At 25.5% G+C, this 21,455-nt stretch overlaps 1 protein-coding gene across 2 annotated transcripts in view; it reads left to right on the plus strand.

Moving 5' to 3' along the window:
- The first annotated feature begins 593 nt into the window (after positions 1 to 593).
- LOC135927228 (peripheral plasma membrane protein CASK-like) overlaps positions 594 to 21,455 on the plus strand; it is a 64,790-nt gene continuing 43,928 nt past the window's right edge. Inside the window, exon 1 of one of the 2 annotated variants that reach the window (XM_065463182.1) lies at positions 594 to 765. In XM_065463182.1, coding sequence (XP_065319254.1) covers positions 689 to 765 — 77 coding nt within the window. In that variant the 5' untranslated portion in view covers positions 594 to 688. The remainder of the gene's footprint in view (positions 766 to 21,455) is intronic. The other variant, XM_065463183.1, reaches the window with a different exon arrangement.

Consider the following 21,455-nt stretch of genomic DNA (forward strand, 5'->3'; position numbering starts at 1 on the left):
TACATTAAATAAACCTCTTCATTTCATTTCAATGAAATAAAAGTTTTTTAAAATTATTTACCTTTTTTATTAGCTTTCAAACTTTTAATAGATATTTTAATTTGAGCTCAGAAAAAAACTCTAATCAAAGTTTAAAAAATAATAAGAAATAAAATTTTAAAATTATAGAAGATAAATTCATAACTAGAGTGACATATTAACATTTTCTTTTATAATCATAAGCTATTTACTTTTATCATATAGAGGAAACGCCCTAGATGGAGGACTAGTATGTAATTAATTACCAAAGGTAGAAGCAAATTTAGGTCATTTTTAAATATTTTGCGGAACGAATTAGAAAAGGTACCCCACTCCTCAATCAAAAACCTGGAAATCGAATCAGATCCTTATCATTTCCTTACACCTGCCTGGCTGATATCACTAAGATTCAAATTTATAATTGAAATACTTTTATTTTATAATTTTAAGTCTGTTAAGTAAATCTTTGGTTTACTCAATGACAATATGTCATTGGCTTACTCTCGTTTTTATGTACACAGTAATAGAATAAAAATACTTTTTTTAAAAAAGTTATCCATCCAAAAGCAGCTGTATAAATGAAAAATAAAAATCGTTAAAATTATGTAAAATTCTTATGATTTCTTTAACTTTTTATTTTTATTTTACCTTATTTATATTTTTATATTAAATGTTTAAATCCTCGACATATAATTATTCCAAATATCCTTTTGACGATAAATATGACATTAATGAGGTTATTGGCAGGTAAAATTTATCAATATCAATTAATATCCTGATTAATTTTTTTTAAACATTATTTATTATACATGTTTGAAGAAACAAAGTTACTTATTTAAATATATTTATTTGACTTAAAAATAATAAAACGTAAAAGATAGGAGTGTTATAAATAAATATATAAAATCATGTTTTTAATTTTTTATCTATTGGCTATATTATTGACCCCTGGGCTTAGATCAAGCAATCATTTGGATTAAAATAAAATATACATTATGTTCATTATTAAATAAATTGTATATCGAACAGCTAATATAAATGAATATCAAATACATTAGTTTGATGCGACCTGGCCTGAATTGTCCCATTGAAATATTCTATTGGGTATTTATACTTTTTACTTGGCTTAGTTTTATAGTAGTTGTCTGCCCCATAATAATTTTTTTTATAAAGGGAAATGTAAATTAATTATCAGCAATTTTCAAAACCTTGGCCTGGCCATAATAATATTTTGAGCAATTGGTCCAGCCCAGCTCAAGTATATTTTTTCTTTTTTTAAAAAATGCTTCACTTAACATAGGAACAAAAGTTCTTAATTTAAATGTTTTAGCATATATTAAATATAATGTAGATTTATAAGGAGCACCATATTACATTGACCTTATTGGGGGGTAGGATTTCTTCCCCCATTAAAAATTTTCCCTCTTCTTTGTTTTATTTTTCTAAAAATGGAAGAAATATAACAAGAATTTTTTAAAATAATAAGTATATAATAATTTTTTAATATAATAATTAAATAATAATTTTTTAAAATAATGATTATAAATTCAAATTTTTTAGAAAAATGCATTTTTTTTGAAAAATATAAACCCAATTAAAAATAAAATAATGTAACCCAACCAAAGTCCTATATATATAATGAATGTGGAAAAGACAACATTTTTACAAAATTGCTAATACATATATAAAAAAATATATTAAAAATGAATTAAGCTTATACAAATTTTTATAATTTTAAGGGATTCCTTATTTTAAATATTAAATTTATTAATTACTATTTAACTCAACAATTTTAATTGATATTATATTTAAAAAAAGGTTGTTCTGATTAATATTATTTCTGTTGAAAAATAAAACCAAGTTTAAAAAAATTTGTGAATAATAAAAATTACAAAATATTTACTTCTTTTACAAAAAATATTTGGCATTCTTAGGTAAAATTGGATAATCTTCTTTAAAAAAATAAATAGATTTTTGCTCGGAAAATTTTTGAAAGTTATTTTCACACTGTATAAAACATTTATAAGTATTAAATATCATAATTAAAATAATAAATGGGACGGGGGGGGGGGGTGGTAATACACCACATGAGGGGGGGGGGGGGAGAAAAATATTTTTTTAAAAAAAATTATTTTCGATCTCACATTAGAAATTTCCGGGCCCAGTAAACTCAAATTAATAACTTATTTTTTCAATAGCCCTTTATCATGACATCTATCCCTTAATAATTTATTTGAAAAAGTATACCTATTATGCTACCCACAACTTGAATTGAGTTATTATAGTGTTGTCAAAGCCCGATTTGGGTCGATTTTTAAAAACGGCCCGATTAAGATCTTATCCAAAATAATAATAATAGAGATTTGGAAAATGAAGGTGTAAACTTTTCTGCCATCTATGAGCAAAATCTTCAGGCTTACATAATATTGTCTAAAATTTTAATCGGACCACTTTTGAAAATAGGCCCAAATCGGCCTTTCTAATAAAACGAAAGTTATAAGTGATGTTAATAATATTATTATTTATATTATAATTTACCCCTTAAACAATCTGCACATTTTTGGATGAATTAGGGAAACCCAAATTTTAACCAATGAAAATATTTTAAAAAAATTAAACTATTTATCCCTAACAAGATGGTAGTATTATCAAATTTTATATAAATTAGCAAAAGTTGTAGGAAAGTAATGGAGCTAAAAGCTATTTATAAAATAATGTAAAAGGTTACCTTTTATATTTATCGGGAAATGCGATTATATTATAAAATTGTTATATGTTACTTAAATATTTACAATCTTCAAATATAAATTTGGAGAAGTTCTTTCATATTTTGAAACACCAATTAATTATATAAAAGTTTTTCGAAATCTAAAATTTAAGTTTAACTAAGTGTGAGAAGTATAAAAATTATTTTTTGATGAGCTTTGCCAAGATAGAAGGTTGCAAAGTCAATAAAATTTTTAAAAAGACACCAAAATAAAGTAAATTTGCTGATGAATAAATATAATAAATTAATTTATCGTTTCCGTCAACATTTTTGCTAAGAAATAGAAAAATTGGAGACAATATAAGACTTGACAAAGTTTATATTAAAAGAGTACCAGTAGTGTTTATAATGTTGGCACACATCATATTTAGGGGATCCGTTTTGGTGATTAAATGGGTCCGAGTTTTTTTTTGCTATTTGCTATTTGCATTTCGGATTTCATTTTATTGTTAATTTTAAATTTGGATTATTGTTTTTTGCTAATTTATTTTGCACGTGTCCCACTCCCAAAATAAAATCCTGGATATGTTACTATTAGCACTACATGTCTTCCTTCTTGAAAATACCTACAACAGTCATAATTTATATTAATTAAGTGCAATAACTTTTTGGTATTGTTTCAAATAATTTTAAATATAAATACAATACAATTATATTTTTACATAAATAAATGATTTTTATTTTACTTTCTTTTTATACTCAATACCGGATGGCTCAAAAAAATCTTGCTTTTTAAAAATATTTTATCTTTAAAGACAAACCACTCGTTTCTAATAAAAGAAATTAATTTAATTAAAGAAATTTTTTTTTAGAAAATTGAGATTAAGAATACTAATATTTGGTAAAAAAAAACTCAAGAGCCTCAATTGTTTTTTTTAAAAAACGGGCTATGTAGGTTCATTGTGTTTCTTTCCTTAAACATTATCGCAAAATAAAATATTCAGTGAATTTTAATATTAACCGATGACCCTTTTGTTAAAATTCTTTTTAATTTTCGTTATCCAATATATATAATCTCCGTAATCAAGAAATGAACGTTTTCATATAATCTTAATGTTATTTACTAAAATGTTATCTAGGAATGAAGGAAAAATAAATATATACTAAAATATTTTAATTTTTTTTATCAGTTATTTTTCTCTTTAATACAAATAGTGTTTATTTTTATTTTATTAGAAATTTTTTTAAAATTTTTTTTATAAATCAGATTCGATCCCCAGACTTAACATTTCATCGGCACACGTTCCCACTCATCCCCTTCTATTTTAAATTTTGTACAATTCTTCTTATATATGAAACTATATTTTGATAAAGTAATTTAATTATATCAATATTTATTTTGACAAATGCAAATAATAGAATTCCAAGATTAAAAACCATATTAAATTAACCAAATTAAAATATTCACAAGAAGTTAAATAATATATTCTTAATTTCTTTTTTCTCTTTAATTTACAATTGATAAGAACATTAGTCTCAATATCTATAGTAATCATTAAGACTTACACTAAAATTTTAAGCTTAAAATCAGCCACCACTCACCCTTAAAGAAATTATATTATTTTTTAGTTCTCGGGTATAGGCTTTTGTTTTGTCCAACTTCTTTTGTTATTAGCCTATGGACGTTTTAACAACAGTTCTCGGACTGTTGTGCGTACAAGTACGTGCGGCTTGCCCACAAACGTGTTAAGGGCTCCTCATTTTTCTCCCCCCAAATTAAATATCCAGTTTGATGGACTTTGGAAAACCTAGCGTAGCTCTGTTGTTTCCACAACTAGAGGACGAAAACTCTTTCATCACGTATCACGTAATATTTATTTTTTTTATTGGAAGCTCTAGGTTTGGAATAAAAAATTCAAAATTATTATTGGTTGGCCAGGTTTGAAAATTTTTTTTAAAAATTATAATGGGTAAGTTTGGATGGAAAATATTTTTATAAATTATATTAGGCTGGGCTTGGGAAAAATTTTTCAAATTATTATCAACTTGGACTCTTGGAATTTTTTTTATTATAAATATGGATCAGACATTGACCTAAAACATTTTTTTTTTGTAGGCCTGGGCTCGGCGATCAAAAAACTAAGGCCCATATTTTATTCCAGTTAACTACCAAAATTATTATGATCTTTGGTTGGGGTTGGGGAAATTTTTTCAAAATTATTATGGCCTTGGGCCTTGGTTGGGAATTTTTTCAATATTAAATATTAGGAGGCGATCAGTAATATTTTGACAAATAATATTGATATGGGTATCAAGTAAAATCTTTAAATATATTTTGACTCAAAACATAGCATTTGTTTTAATGGATTGGACCTGGTCTGAAGGAGGGGAGGGGGTTATAAAGAATAAAAATTGTATATTATTTTCAAATAACAGGTAACAACTATCATAAGAGTAAGGAGAAAATTCTCATTCCCCATCATTTTTGACGGGCTCAGCAATGCTGACTAACGGGAGCTCTGGTATTCTTAGTTATATATTTTTCATTTTGCCCATTAAGAAAGAAGGGTCATCATACTTTAAATTAAGAATATCTTATGAGGTGTAATTCAAAAATTTACCTCATTTTCTCCTAAATTTTAATATTTTTATAAAGTATATTTAGTACCATATACACAAACTAATTACCCTTCAACCCCGTCATTCTTGACGGGTTATTAGCTAGTATTATATGTAATTTGCCAAAATGAATTTACCTGATTAATTCTATAATAAATTCATTTTAGATGACATAAAAACAAGAATTTGCTAATAATGCCCTCAGGGGATCTCAATATATGTGCAACCAAATAGAGAAATCAGATGCTAATATTGAAATAATTAACGATGAAAAATGCCATTATGTTTGATTTTAAGTTTAAATAATCTTTAAAGTTCCTAAAATTCAATAATAAAAAATACTAACCCACTTCAGTTGTTAGTTCCACTCTCAACATCATTGTTGAAGTTTTAAATCAAATACCAAAACTAAGACAGTCAAATATATAATAAAATAAAGCGAATAAAGAAGCAAAGGAATAAAATATTTTCACTTAATTACAATGAATAGATTGCAATATTAAGATTAGATTAATTACAAAAAATTAATTCTTTAAAAAAATTTAAAGGTTTCGACTAGTGTTGTTAAATGGCTCGATTTTAGCCGATTTTTAAAAACGGCTAACTCAAAATTATAGCCAGGAAAATATTGCCTAATTGTCGAGATTTCGCCAATAGATGTTCAATACTATGTGCCATCTATGAGCAAAATCTCTAGGCTTGCATAATATTTTTCTGGATAAATTATTGAGTTAGCCGTTTTTAAAAATCGGCTCAAATCGAGCCATTTAACAACACTAGTTCCGACTCTCAATTTTTTAAATAATAATTGTACCCAAAAAAATTGGTTTTAATTCGCCATCTAAATCAAATTGGTTTTTATTTCTCTACATTGGTTCTGGGCGGTCTTTCCTTTATAATTAAATACATAACTGAGCTCCTATATCCACATATCACAATTTTTTAATTGCTCATTGTATCCAAAAAAATTGATTTTAATTCGCCATCTCAAATTGGTTTTTATTTCTCTACATTGGTTCTGGGCGGTCTTTCCTTTATAATTAAATTCATAACTGAGCGCCTATATCCACATATCACAATTTTGTAATTGCTTACAAACTGGTCTTGCATAATCATTATATATTTTAAATTAGCTTTTAATTAACATATGAACTTCATTGGCACAATTTGGTATATTTTTCATGTTATTTATTGTATTCCTTTATCATTTGTTTGCAGTATCCAAATAATTTCAAATTAAATTTTTATTATCTAAGTTGTCGTTTACTAAGATTTTTACAGGTAATTTATGAATATCCAAGAATTTTGATAAGACATGCGGGAATGAGTAATGAGATATAGCATATTCGTCATATAGCATATTCGTCATATAGAAATTTGCTAAATACCAAATTTAATTAAAATGCAAAAAGACCCATTTATTTTTTAATATATTTATTAACGGAATCACGCGGTCACCTCCAATATTCTGCCTATATCATCCCCGATAGTACGGGATCACCTGAGTGGCTTTGAAAAAAACATGGTCCTTGCTGGATTTGAACCCAGGATATCAGGTTAGTGATGTGATACACTCACTCAACCGACTAGGCCACAGACTCTCTCTAAAACAACAATATTTTTTGAATATAAGGGTAAAATTGCAACGCTATCTAATATTTTAATAAAACACATAAAAAAATCAATAATGTTCAACGCTATTTACATTACCCTTCAGGAAATGGAGTGGGAGGGGGGCTTTTGTGTACATCAATGATACTATATTTAACTAAATATAATTAAAGTTTAGAACTTGACCTCATAGTTATTATAACAATCTCCAAAATATTTATCAATAGACTTATCAGATTGATAGATAAAAACCAAATTAAAATTTATTTATAGGATGATATAAACTAAAATTGAGGGCACTTAATATTTCTAGCAATAAAATCGAAAGTTTTTAATTACATATTAATTAATTTTTTAAGTAAAAAAATTTATGTCTTAAAAATGAATTTAGAAACATAATTGCACCTGTTCTTTCTTCTTATGTTTTTTCTTACAGTTTTCTTCTATAAATAATTAATGATACATGTTTTTGTGACAAAATCAAAAAATAGAATGGGAAAAAATAAAATAAAAGAGATAAAATAAAGAAAAGGAAAAAAATATAAGGAATTTAAAAGTTATTTTTTTTTATTATTTTGCCATGTTTCGTGGTCAGTATATTTATTTGTTCTAATTTATTCCCATCATTATTAAATCAATTTTTTTTATAGAAATTCGTTACCAAGGACAGAAAATAAATTTATTTTTAATTTATGAGTAATATAAATTGTAATATTTTGATTAAATTAAAACGAAGATTATGTCGAATTTTGAATATATTTAAAAAATAGATTGATATATTAAATAATTACTAATATTAATATATATATATATATAATAAACAAAAAGGCAGAGGGAATTCGCCCAAAAATATGATTAAATTTAGCTAGTTGTATCCTCTAAATTTTATTATCAATCCTATAATAGCTAAAATTACAAAATATTTGCTAAAATAACTCTTCCCACCCCCTTCCAAGAGTTAACACGATACAACATTTATATTTTCCTGGAATATTTTTTTTAATCTCGAAGCTCTTTTTTTTGTAAATTCGCACTAGCGCTTAATATCATTTAATATTTTAATATAAAAACAAAATTTATCTCCTAAAATCTACTGATAAAAATGTTCGGGCTAATATCATGGTGAAAATTTGAATCATTTCATTTCAAAAGGTACTTAACCAGTATCACTTTTAAGAATCGCAGTAACTCAGAAAATTACCCTTAGTCATCAGTAAGTATCCATTTTATAATTCAATCATTATATTGTAATTTTTGGGGGAGGGGGCTCAAACTTTGGAAGGGGGGGGGGTCTTGAAAAAACATTTCTATTTATTATTCTTTTCACTGTTTTTAAACTTTTTCTATCTTTACCACTCCATTCTTATTTGTTGGCTTTTTTTCTTTCTTTTTTTGAAATGATTTGCAAATTAATTTTAGGCAAATCTGCTAATTATTATTTTCAAACAACTATATCTTCTTAAATTACTAATACATCTGATACTAATAAGATGACTTGTGGAAATTTGGAATAATGTAGAATATTTCTTTATAAATATTTTCGATATCTCGATTTTTCAAATTTCTTTGAATAATTATGATTTGATTGAAGTTGTGGATGTGTTCATGAAATTAGTTATTTTATTCTTCATTGATTTAAAATGGGTTGTTTTAAAAAAAATATTTTCTTAACAATCGTAAAATTAGGTTGTTCGTGAATTATGATTCATTCTTCATGCGCATATACAATATAATTTCCATCTAATTAGGTTTAAGATAAATTAAGTGATTTTTTTAAAGAAATCGATTTAGGTAAATGACGGAAGAAAGCAAGAAAGAGAGAGAAGGAAGGAAAGAAAATATATGAATAGACATCATAAAGATGAATAAATCAACTAAATTAAGGTGGGAAAGGGGCAGAGTAATATTTTGAAGATAAGTTGAATTATCTACAATTTTTTAAAAATAATATATAGTCTTAATATAATTTCACAACTTTAAAAAAATCTTTTTCTTTTTATATTTAAATGCAAATTTTCTTATCCCTTTCATTCCAACGAATCTTACAAACATATTTGATATATTAAATAATAATAGTAATTTTTGACTGAAAACTGTCATAAATGAATATATAATTCTTTATATTATATTATTACGATTTTTTTCTCTCATACTTTAAAATACCCCCAGAAACTATCTAAAATCTCTTTTTTGTTTTTGTCTAAAGTGAAAATATATATGCAGATATCTATAAGTATAATTAAATCAACTTTTTTCGGCGATTACATTTCATACTGGACTAATAAGTATAATTAAATCAACTTTTTTCGGCGATTACATTTCATACTGGACTACTTTGCTTTGTGGAATTTCTGCACTCATTTTATTTCCAACTATAAATATATTATATTAACAGAAAATAACTCCTATATATTATCTATACTGTCCCATCCTATATTTATCCATCGAGCAGCAAATAATATATGAGATTTAAGGTAGTCTCGAGACCGGTTCCTATATATTATGGATCTAGAATCTGGAATCTATAAAATTATATGGTGTTATTTAATTTTTAATAAAATACTACCTTTGAATGCTAATATTTCTTTTGTAAATCCTCTCCAACAAACATCACCTTAGAATCTATTTCCAAAATTTAAGTTATGGATGGCATATAAATCATTATTAATGATTTTTTTTGAATAAAAGTCACGATTTAATTGCTTGTATTTAAATAATTATTAGTTTTATTTTATTTTTTAATTATATATGATTTAATATATTTATCTTATTAATAAGTAATCACACATCTTATAATATATAATCTTTCAAAACGTCAATACAAATAATAAAAAAATATAATGATAAAAATTTGAAAAATATAATTAGGGATTGCACATTCTAGTAGGAAAAATACTAAAAATAAAATATATATAACAATTTATATAATAAATTTTAAAAAATCTTTAAATTCAACACATAAAATGATTATTGAATTGAAAGGATCTAAAAATAAATATCAAAAATCACTAATTTTAAACATGGCTAATATATATTGTAAAAAATATAGGGCACAAAATGCAATTGTATTTGTTAGTGGCAGTATGTTATTTTTACCATCATTTTTTGAACGCGTTTTTTTTAAATTTAAAAATTTGGTTTTACCAGAAATGTCCAGCATGTTTAGAATACCTATCTTATAAGTTGTAGATAATTTTATCGTTAACTTTTGAGTCATGTATAATTTATATGAAAAATATATGGAACTGCATTAAGTTTTCATGGCAAAATTGTCTGAAATTCATAGGGTAGGTATTCCAAACTAGAAATACATTTCCATAAAATCAGATTTTAAACGCGCTCAAAAAATAATTGGAAGTTGAAAAAATAACATATTGCCGATATTATATATTAAAAAGGATTAAAAATGAAAACGTTAAAATCAAAAGACATGTTTTTAAAAAATAGGAAGTACATTTGTAGTTAATGAATAGAATAGGAGGGGAGGGGTTGCCATGTGTGTTAAGGGAACTAAATAAGGAAGTGTTTTCAAAGAAACACTTGTAATTCCTCTTTAAGATTTCAACTTGAGTTTTTATTTGAGAAAAAAGGACTCATTTTAGTCCTTATTAAATTTTCTTGCCCAATTGATTAAAAGATTTTAGAAATTGACGATCGAGGTTCTCCAAAGCACTAAAGATTAATGAGTCCTATTTTTATGCATTTTTAAATTTCTTGGAGTTCCAAGAAGTCAGAATTTCTATTGGAGGGAAATGAGGTATCGCATGACACATCTCACTCAAGTCTTTGCCGCCTAGCCATTAAAAACATGTCATTGGAACGCTTACCATCCTCATTAAAAGACCTAAAAGTTCCAAACTATTGGGGAAATCGGCGGAAATCAAAGATTTGACGATCAACCTATTTAGATTGTCATGCCACAAAAAGCGGCCGCTGACTTTAAGACAAGAGAAACAATGCCTAGAAAATGGATCAACTTGCTTATTGCAGGCAGCAAAAATATCACGGAATGAGGCAACCTAGCTTATGGTCAATGGCAATTTAGAACTTATCGTTAATGAGTGACATCTGCTTTTCCATACTCGGGATTGCATCTAGTCATTCATGGCCGTTAGAATTTATTTTTGCGTTTCTAAGTAGTTGTAGGTTAGTTAGATCAGGAGACAAAGTTTTTCAAATGCACATTGAAGCATGGGAACTAGGAAGCTCTTTAAACTGGAAATGGGATGGTCAGATTCTTAAGAACTAAAGTAAGCCAAGATAAATCTAGAATTGGATCGTTTAACGCGATAAAAAAGGAAATAGAGTCATTAAAAGATATCGGAGAAGAAAGGAAACAAGCATTTGTCATTAAATTAGGAGGGGGTGGGGTGAAAATCCAAGTCATCCCTGGTAAGCTGGCAAAAAGGCAAATGACCAATTAAAATCAGAAAACATTTGAACTAAAAGAGATTCAATGAATTGTTTAAACTTTTTAAATAAAAACAATTTATTATATCTTGTTTTATTGCATATAGGGTAGTAATTAATTGCTAAATTTATTTTAAATGATTTTATATACTGAGTTACAAGTAAATAAACTCAGAGCTAAATAAAAATAAATATTATTGTAGTTTAATAACTAAAATTATGAAGGCATAGCCCTCAATTTACTAAATCCCTTCGACACATATATATATACATGTTTACGAATTTTTTGATAGGATTTTGATATTAAACACAAAGTCCTCCCTCAGTTATCTATATTCCTGCGAGTCACCGCCAAATAGTCATAAGTATCGGTTTCATTTTTGAATCTCGAAATGGTTAGGCTATAATGTACTCTAGAGGTTATATATAGGCTAGGATTAGAATCAACTAATAAAATATTTGTTAATAGGAATTTTTAGTAGTATGAGATCAAAAATGAGGGGCCTATTTCATTAATTGAAAGAATTTTTTAAACCATAATAAGCTACGAGTTTATAAAAAGAAATACATCCTCATATTTCAAGCCGATAAGAAGGAAAATTTTTTAAAATATAATTTACCTTTATATTTCATAATTTAATTTTAAAATGATGAAATAAATAAAAAAATATGAGAATACTTTTTTTTTCAATAAATATCAGAGCCTATTTTTATTTTTGATTTTACGGCCTGGCCCAAAGTTTTTAAAATTTAGTTATTATGAATAATTTTATCTCGAGTTTGCATGATTTAATCAATGGTTTTTTTTAAATAAAAATCACGATTTCAATCAATTTTTTTTCTGTAATTTACCTACATGTTATAAAATATTTTTATTATATATAAAACTTAAAAAAATCGTGATTTAATTTGAAAAAATAAAACAAAAAATCCTAATTTTTACCAACCCTAATTTTATGAGCACTAATCGAATATAAAACGTTCCATTATATGATTTTTCAACTAATGATAAAATGTAAATTTATTTTTATAAATCGGCCCGAGCTTGCTCATTTTTTTTTAATTTATAAGTCTGGCTCAGATTTTTAAAATCATACTATCTTTACTTTTAAAATAATACTATTTTTACTAAACTGGGCCTGCAGGTCTCTGATAAACGTATTAAATTCATTTTTTTAAATATTGATGTAGCGTATCTTTGATATCAGCAGATAACCGTGTTGTCATCAGCTGTATGGGGTTTGGTTATCCTTAAAAGTTTTATCTATGCATTACTATATAAGATGTTGCTAGGGTTTAACATATTTAAAAGCCCGATGTGAAGTGTGGATACTTTAATAAGATAATAAAAAAAATAAAAATATAATTGAATACTATTGGTGAAGATCAACGGTTCGGTTCTATCGGGCTTAACCTGGGACCTGACAGATTAACGGACTGATCTTTTTATTTTTTACGGTTTGGACCGGTAATTTTTAGTTAATTTTTATTTTACAATATGAATACCATAAGTTTGCAAAGAAGCATTTTACTTATAGTCCCAATAAACATGAATTAAATTAGGTAATTAAACGAAAATATATTTAAAATAACAAAAAAAATATAAAACCGGTCCTGGACCCCGAACCAAAGACCGACCGTAACATACACTAATTACTATTATTAAAAAAATATCCTAGGGTTCCTAGAAACTTTATGACTAATATAAAAGAAATCATATATACAAAATAAGTATTAAAAAGAATAATGTCCTCGAAACCATCTAAGATAAGTCAGTTTTTTTGAAAAAATTGTCGACATTTAAAAAAATAGAATATTTTCTTAAAATAGTCACATTTCCTTTAACTTACAATTAACGAAATAATTTCTTCTAATAAAAAAAAACTATTAAAGTCACTTCCAAACAATTCGTTTTTCAAAGTAGTTTTCTAAGCACGTTTTTGTTAATTTTTTTTTATTCTTATACAAAATAGGATAATAATATGCCGAATCAATTTTTTTTGCATAAAAATTTTTTTTTTTATCTCCTATCCTATCAAGCGACATCCTTCGAGAACACGACTTATTTTGGAAATGGCTTAAAAATAGAATAATTATACAAATTATTAAAACAAATGTTATATTTAAAAAAAACCATTTAAAGAAGATGCCTATATTATTATTACTTATTCATAAAAACTTTTGACAAATTTTTTAAAATCAAATTTTTTATGACTAAAAATATTATTATTTATCCCAATTACAATAACTACCCCCACCCCTCCCTCTACCCGCATGTCCACACCCATTTTTTTAATGGGTTAGAGACAATGTCAATCTTATAAAGAAATTCCCTGATCTATAAAGATTGCATAATTTAAAATTAGAATTTTAATATTTTATTATATGTATGTCATTCGTAAGGAAATATAAAATCGTTTTTATGAAACAAATCAAATGATAAGGGTATATGAATAAAGGTTTACTAAATCACATTGAATTGAGACATGGTTATTGCTCTAATTATATTCGACTAAAAACGTTAACCGAAATATTGAAGATATAACTCAACTTTGAAATTCATTCTTACCCCAAATCGTAACTGACCTCGACTGCTAGCTTGGCTAAATTATTTATCCGACACCCTGAGATAGGTTTTTTGGACGATTATAAATTACAATGCACAATGTTGAATTTTAGGAAAATTAAGTAATTAATAGACAGAAAATATCTCAATAATATCGAAAAAGCGGATAAAAAAATTATTTGTGATTCAATGTTAATATTGAATCATTGATTTTAAAAATATTATTTGTAATTATGTCTTTTAAATTGGAATAGCCCGTTTACTCTAAGTATAAATTATTTTATTTGTGTATCTATGGTTTATTCTATTCATATATACATCCCCCCCCCCCCCCCATAATCTATTAATAAAAATCGGATCGACTTATATCGGTAATCCAGCTCTGAAACTTAGATCAATCTTTAACCACTTTATAGAAATAAATGGGGGAATGAAAGAATAATATGACATTTTTAACGGAAGATGGTAAAATTCTGTGATGTAACCTTCCGTATAGTTTATAATATTGAGGGAAATTTATTTAACCCCACTTTATCTTTGTAAAATTTTTATATTTTGTTGTTGAAATTTGAAATGTATTATCAGAGAAACTATTTTTCAATTACATATTTTTTTATGAACGATTTTCATTTATATCATTTTTAAATTCAAATACCATTTTATATTTACACCTCAAAAAGGAAGAAATTAAATTACAAAAATAAATAATTAAATAATATTTTATCTCAAAATAGTTCTTAAACTTTTGATGAGGGGGGAGGAGTTTTTTTAAATAAAACATAAATATATAAACTATTTATATATCTCATATTACTAATACGCAACTTATTACTAGGAAAAGTTGAGGGAGTATATTACAATAATTTAATCAAACGTTATACTTTTAGATAACTTTTTTAAAAAATCTTTAACTCATTGCTTAGCCCATTCAAACTAATTTTAAATAATAAAAAAAATTCTGTAAATTATTATAATTTATTATTGTCTTTTTCGTTCAATTTTTCAAAAAAAAAGTAAGGTTAATGTAATAACAAGAAGTTAGGGTGAAAGTAAGATTAGAGAAGATCCATCCAACTCACTTTCCCAACTTATATGATTAATGATGGATAAATTCCCCAATAATCCAATCAGAATTTTGAAAAAATAAAAATATCGATTTTTATAAATATTTTTATCTTATTAAAATACACGATATATTACTTAATAATAATAATACTACAGATTATTCATTATATAAGCAATCATTTTTAATAAAAAACGGTTTTTTGTATAAAAGAAAATCTATTTTCTTTTTATATACAATATACATGTATTCAAGAGGGCCGGGGTCATGTCACTTAAAAAACATAAAAGAAAACATTACTTTATTTATGCTTTCCTTACTTATGATTATTTTTATTTGAAATTCCTAGAAAAGTTTTGACTTGTATAAAAAATACGGTCTTTCTCTTAGTAATTCTCACGAATTATTTTTTTACATAAACGATTACAAGGCAACTCCGTTGTCTCTTGCACTTGCTTCTTATATTATTTTATTTAACAAATTGTAAAACTTAAATTCTTTCTCTCTACATTATTTTATATATTTTCTACCTAAATTATCAAATTTATACTTAAAATTGAATTGAAAATGAGAGGGGGGAGGGTTATCAAGGAAGATATTATTTTCCCAAACTAGGTAAACCGAAATTATACCCTCTTTTTTAAACCTAGATCGAATACGATTGATGAATAATTTTTAAAACATGAGATGTCACGCGAAAAAATAATGATTCAAATTGTTTTAAAAATAAAATATATTTATTATTAGTGAATATATTGTAAGGCATTCTACTTGATTTAAATAAGTTGCGGTTTTTAGATATTGTCAACTCGCCAATATTAACAAATATCTCAATTCAACATTTAAAGACATGATTAATGAAAATAAATTCGATTAATATTCGATGTAAAAATCAATGGCTACTTGTTTAATAAATAGATTGTTTACAATGACAAAAAATCCTTCCATTTTGATTTTGAATAAGCTTATTTTTAATTTGTAACCAATATTTTAACTTAAAATTATTAAATTAAACCATTTGTATCAAATTTACCATATATTATAAATATATCGTAAAATAGGTGAAGCTAAAAAATGAAAAAATTTCTTAAAGGAGGCTTAAATAAAGGACTAATAAAAATAATATATAAACAGATCATATAAGATAAAATTGGGAGATAATAAGCTATATAAAGCCCTGAATCAATAATAAAAAATGACCTATGTTCTGATGAATGTAAAAGTATTCTTTAGGATCGCCAGTGAGGATAATTTTACTTCCTATCTCCTCCAGGAATGACCTTTGCCAAAGTTTTCAATAGTTAATGGGATGTTAGGATAAAAAATTTAGAAAGATTACTTTATAGTAATTTATATCATATCAAAAAATCATTTGTATAAATATTAATATCTTTAAAATTATAACGAGGACTGTGCCGATTCACATATTTTTCACCGATCCGATATTGGTTCAAAACCGATCCGTTATATTGATTTTTTACCATCCCCCTTTGAACCAATATAATAAAAAATCCATATTTTCTATGCAAAAAATCGAATTATGCATTTAATTTTATTTTATTTTAATATTTTTATTTTTACAATTAAGACTATAATTTAAAAAAAGTAATATTATAATAGATAAAAAATAAATAAATGTATCCACTTTATTTTGAATAATAATAATGAAAGAATTTCAACCTGACCCCCTCAGATTTTTCTAAAATTTTTACTAGAGTTTGCATATATTATAACTAAGTAAACATTAAAATTTTAGCCTCCAATTTCAAACAGCAGCTGAGATATGGACCTCTAGAGGTCGAAAAAATGGGACATTTCAGGCAAAATGTTCTCCAATTTCAAATAACTTAGATAATTGAGATAAAAGCAACATTTAAATTTCTTTATATAGCCTAATGGTAAACCTCTAAAGTTATACAATGTTAAATATTGTTAAAAAATTCTTAATGTCAAAAACCGGAAATGGCCACAAAATCAAATCTGTATTTTTTTTCTCTCAAATTTTTTTTATATATGGATTTAGAACTAAAAAATAAATGAGCAAAATTTTAAGTTAGGCCGAGCTCAGGTTTAGGAGATATGCCATTTTAATAATTAGTCAATTGTAAAAATTCATAATAAATCATTAATTGTTAATATTTAACCTAAAATCTTTTATATATTTAAATAACAGACCTTCGGGGGTACCATTTGCATAGCCTGGCCCGGATTTTTTTTAGAAAATTTCTGTCCAGCCCAAGTTGGCTCGGCCCGGATTTTTTTAAATATATATTATATTTATTTTTAATTTTTATAGATAATAAATGGAAAGTTAAAATATTGGGCCCATCTGGGGTATTTTTAAAAAATTTTTTAGGCCTGGCCCGAGTATATTTAAAAAAATTAAAATGCGACACCATGTACCCGGGCTTAGGGCCTGGCCTGCAGGTCTTTTATTTAAATCCAAGATAAAATAAGGTGGGTGTGAGGGGTATTGTATGTAATATATTTATTTCGTTCCTAAAATTCTCATAATTTAGATAAACATATACGTTGTAAAGACCTAAGAAATGTACTTCTTTAAATGATTAACTAGAATAAATCATACGATAAAATTTGCATTATCTGACATAAAAAATTAAGAAATATGTTTTGAAAATTTTTTCAGAAGATAATTTTAATATTAATAATGAATGTGAAATCATTAAGCAATTGAAAAATAAATTTGAAACAACACATTTACAAAAAGAAAAAAAAATCAGATATTCACTGTTTTACCAAATTCTTAGATATTTTAGAAGTAAATCTTTTGTGATTTTATGCATAAAAATCTTTCTTGGAAATTACAAATTTTTTTAGATCTTTAAAAAATGTCCCTATCATCAAAGAATTTTTGCTTAGAATTTTGGGCAAATAAGTCTTCAAAAAATTTTCTTTTTTTTAACTGCAGAAAATTATAAAAGTAAAGGGTTTTCGGACCATTAGAATAAACTAGTTTAGGATCTTATATTAGCATATATAAAAGTGAGCTTTAATAAATTTAGAGATTTAAGATCAATTTTTTTTCTAAATTAAAATTGGTTTTCTTAAAATCAATTTATTTTTTCTGATGGTGTAGTAATCACTATATGAATAAAATTTATAATCTAAGCCATTGTGAACTTGAAGTTGGAATCTAAGCGGAATGGAATTTTTTCGTAATAGCCCATGGTAAATATTACCAAAGGGTTAGCAGAAGAAGCTACCTTCAGCGTCCATGTGAGAACCAAATTATACCTTAGTTATTTTATTTTTTATAAAGCAAATATCACTAGCACATGTAAAAGATGATGAATATGAGAAAATATTTTGTTCAAAAGGTCAAACCCATTCTCGGAATCAGAGGTTTCATGTTTTTATGCCACTTAAGGAAAATTAAATTAAACTTAAACTATTTTCACATTGTGAAAATTATTGAATCTAACAATGTATAAAAATTAAATTGTGTCTTTAATAAATTATAATCAAAAATTGATTTGTATTTTTTAGTTATTTTTTATGTGGAGAATTCAATTCATCAAATAAATTAACCAAAGTTCCCCCTCTCCACCCCCCCCCCCCCCAATCTAATTTTCCCTCTATATCATGAATAACTAATATTTTAAATATTAAACATAAAATATTTGATAGCTTTTGACTTATATTACAATTATTGATTAATATCAAATATTTATTTAGAATATTTGCAATAGACTAATGATTAAAATGCCATATCTCCTAAATTTGAGCTCAGTCCAACTTGGAAATTTGGTTATTTATTCATTAATTAATCCTATATCTATACATAAAAAAATTTGAAAGAAAAAAATGCCGATTTGATTTTATGACCATTTCCGGTTTTTGACATTTAAAAATTTTAAAAATAATCAATATTGTAAAACTTTAAAGTCTTAATTAGGCTATATAAAGAAATTTAAATGACGCATCTAGCTCTTATATCTAAATATTTAAAATTAAAAGAAGAGCATTTTGCCCAATATGCCCCATTTTTCTACATTTAGAGGCCCGTATGTCAACCGCTTTTTGGAGTTGGAGGCTAAAATTTAATTTCTTTCTTAGTTCTAATATAAACAAACTGAAAAATATGAGGAGGTCGGGTTGAGAATCGTGTTTGTTTGTCATGGAATTTTAATTCACCATATATATGTTGGGATGAATTATAAAATTGTAATATTTAATAAAGATTATAATATATTAGATTTTTTAAAATAAATATGAGAGCCTTAAGATTATCTGGCAATACTACGATGTGGACTATCTATATCCCTGCCATACTGAATACAGATTCAGATGGGACACTTGTTGCAGGAGGCGCTAAAAATTTACATGCAAGTTTTGACAAAGTTGGATATTTTTCATCATTAATTCTCCAATAGTTAAATGGATCCACAGGGCTACAATAACAATATCAATGTTATTAGAGTATCTAAATAAACACAGATAAAATTAGCATTTTTAAAATAGTGGGTTTGATACAAAACTAACCTTTTTTTGGATTTGAAAAATAATCAGATACCACCCAAACAAATAGGTTAATCATAACCCAACCAAGCAATACTAGATAAAATATGAAAAATATGTTATTATACCGTCTAGATATATTCTTTTAAATATTCCTTGATTTCTTTCAGTATGACAGGTCATCTAAATTACTATCGATTTCAATTATTTTATTTGTTACACTAGTTTCTCTTTGATTTTCAATTCAAATAAATAAAATTTAGGGTGTTAAGCAATTCCATTTTTTTAAAAAAAGATTTAGAATCTTTCACTTTTTATAAAAATTAATAAAAAATCTTTTTAAATATTACAATAATCTAAAATAAACTACATTATATAGAACATAAAATAACTAAAAAAAGTAAAAGGATCGGATCGGTTTTTTACAGGTATCGGCCCAAATACGATATTATTTGAAAACGCTAAATATCGGTGCAGATTCGATCTCATATTTAATATAGGCACAGCCTTATTTATAACCAAAGAAAAATATTGAAAAATAATTTCTATATTTATTTTGCAATAAAATTTTTAACGCAAGTTGTCGCTAGACTCTTTTAAAATTCAAAACATTTTTATAAAATCGGTTTTGATAGAACATTTTATTTGGTTGAACAGCATTAAAAATCTCTTGACAATAGTTAAAATCGGTAGTGCAATCATATTTACTCCACAAGGGAAAAATGAAAAATTTTAAACAACAGTTTTACCATATATATTTCAATTATACCCCGACAATTTTTGGACTGTTTATAATCATTTTCTTCTTTATATATATAAATCTCAAATAACAACAATTTAAGTTGATATAATATTATTGAATTTAATAAATATTAATCGATTACGTTAATATATATTATAAATTGATTAAGTTAATATATTAATCTATTAGAGATTAATACATTACACGGTAGGATCATAGCCAAAGCCCGGCGGCGTGATGTAGCGGCTCACAAGGCTAAACATACTTTGAAAGTTTTTAAATGATAATAAATTAATGTAAATATTAAGTATTTGAAATGTTTTAAGATATGGAAATTTTAACTATTAGGACACATATTATTCGCCATGCCTTATTTAACTTAAAATGCCCAACTATTTGCCTTTATTACAATATTGGTAAATAGAAATACTCTATATGCTCTATATGCAATGCTTCCCTTGCTTATATGAGCGCTTCACTGATATGAGATGATAATTAATAAAAACACTGAATAATTTAATTTCCATCCCAATAGACAACATTCACCAATGGACAATTTGCCCCTAATATATCCATTTTTTTAAAGTCTACGTCATAAAATGCTAATCCAGGCATCTGAAGCCCAAAGAATTAATTTTTTAAAAAAAAATATTATAATTATTTCTCTTTTTTAATGACTAAATTATTTTTTTCATAATTTATCCCCCCCCCCCTCTTTTTATAATATATTTTGTATTTTATCTAATGCTGTAAATAAGGTCAATAAGGTAACGCCGTTATCTTTTTTGATGAAAAGGAACGCCATTCATTATCTTCTTCAAGAGGTAACGCGTTTCTTTTTTTTTGAGCAACGGTAAAGCAAAACTTTATTCTTTACTTTAATTTTTTTCTTAAAAAATATAGAAAAAACATATTTTATTATATTATAAAATTATTTTATTTTTTAAGTTTTATAAATAATTTAAGCCAGTTTTTAAGTCAGATTAACCATCAAATTCCTTCATTTTTATTTTAGATTTTCGTTGTTAATATTCAGTCAAGATTGTTAATCTAATTAATATTGAATCAAACAAGATATGTGAATTTAAAATCTTTTTCTCTTATATTATAATTTATTTTATAAAGAATATTATGTCAAATTGTACATATTTCTACTAAGAAGATGATTTAACCAGCCCTACCCCAATATGAAACATTTTTTACAAGATTAAAAAAATTAAGTGTACAAAGTCTACATTTT

The sequence above is a fragment of the Gordionus sp. m RMFG-2023 genome, chromosome 3, assembly GCF_954871325.1.
Source record: "Gordionus sp. m RMFG-2023 chromosome 3, tfGorSpeb1-WG-v2, whole genome shotgun sequence".
Lineage (NCBI taxonomy): Eukaryota > Metazoa > Nematomorpha > Gordioida > Chordodea > Parachordodidae > Gordionus > Gordionus sp. m RMFG-2023.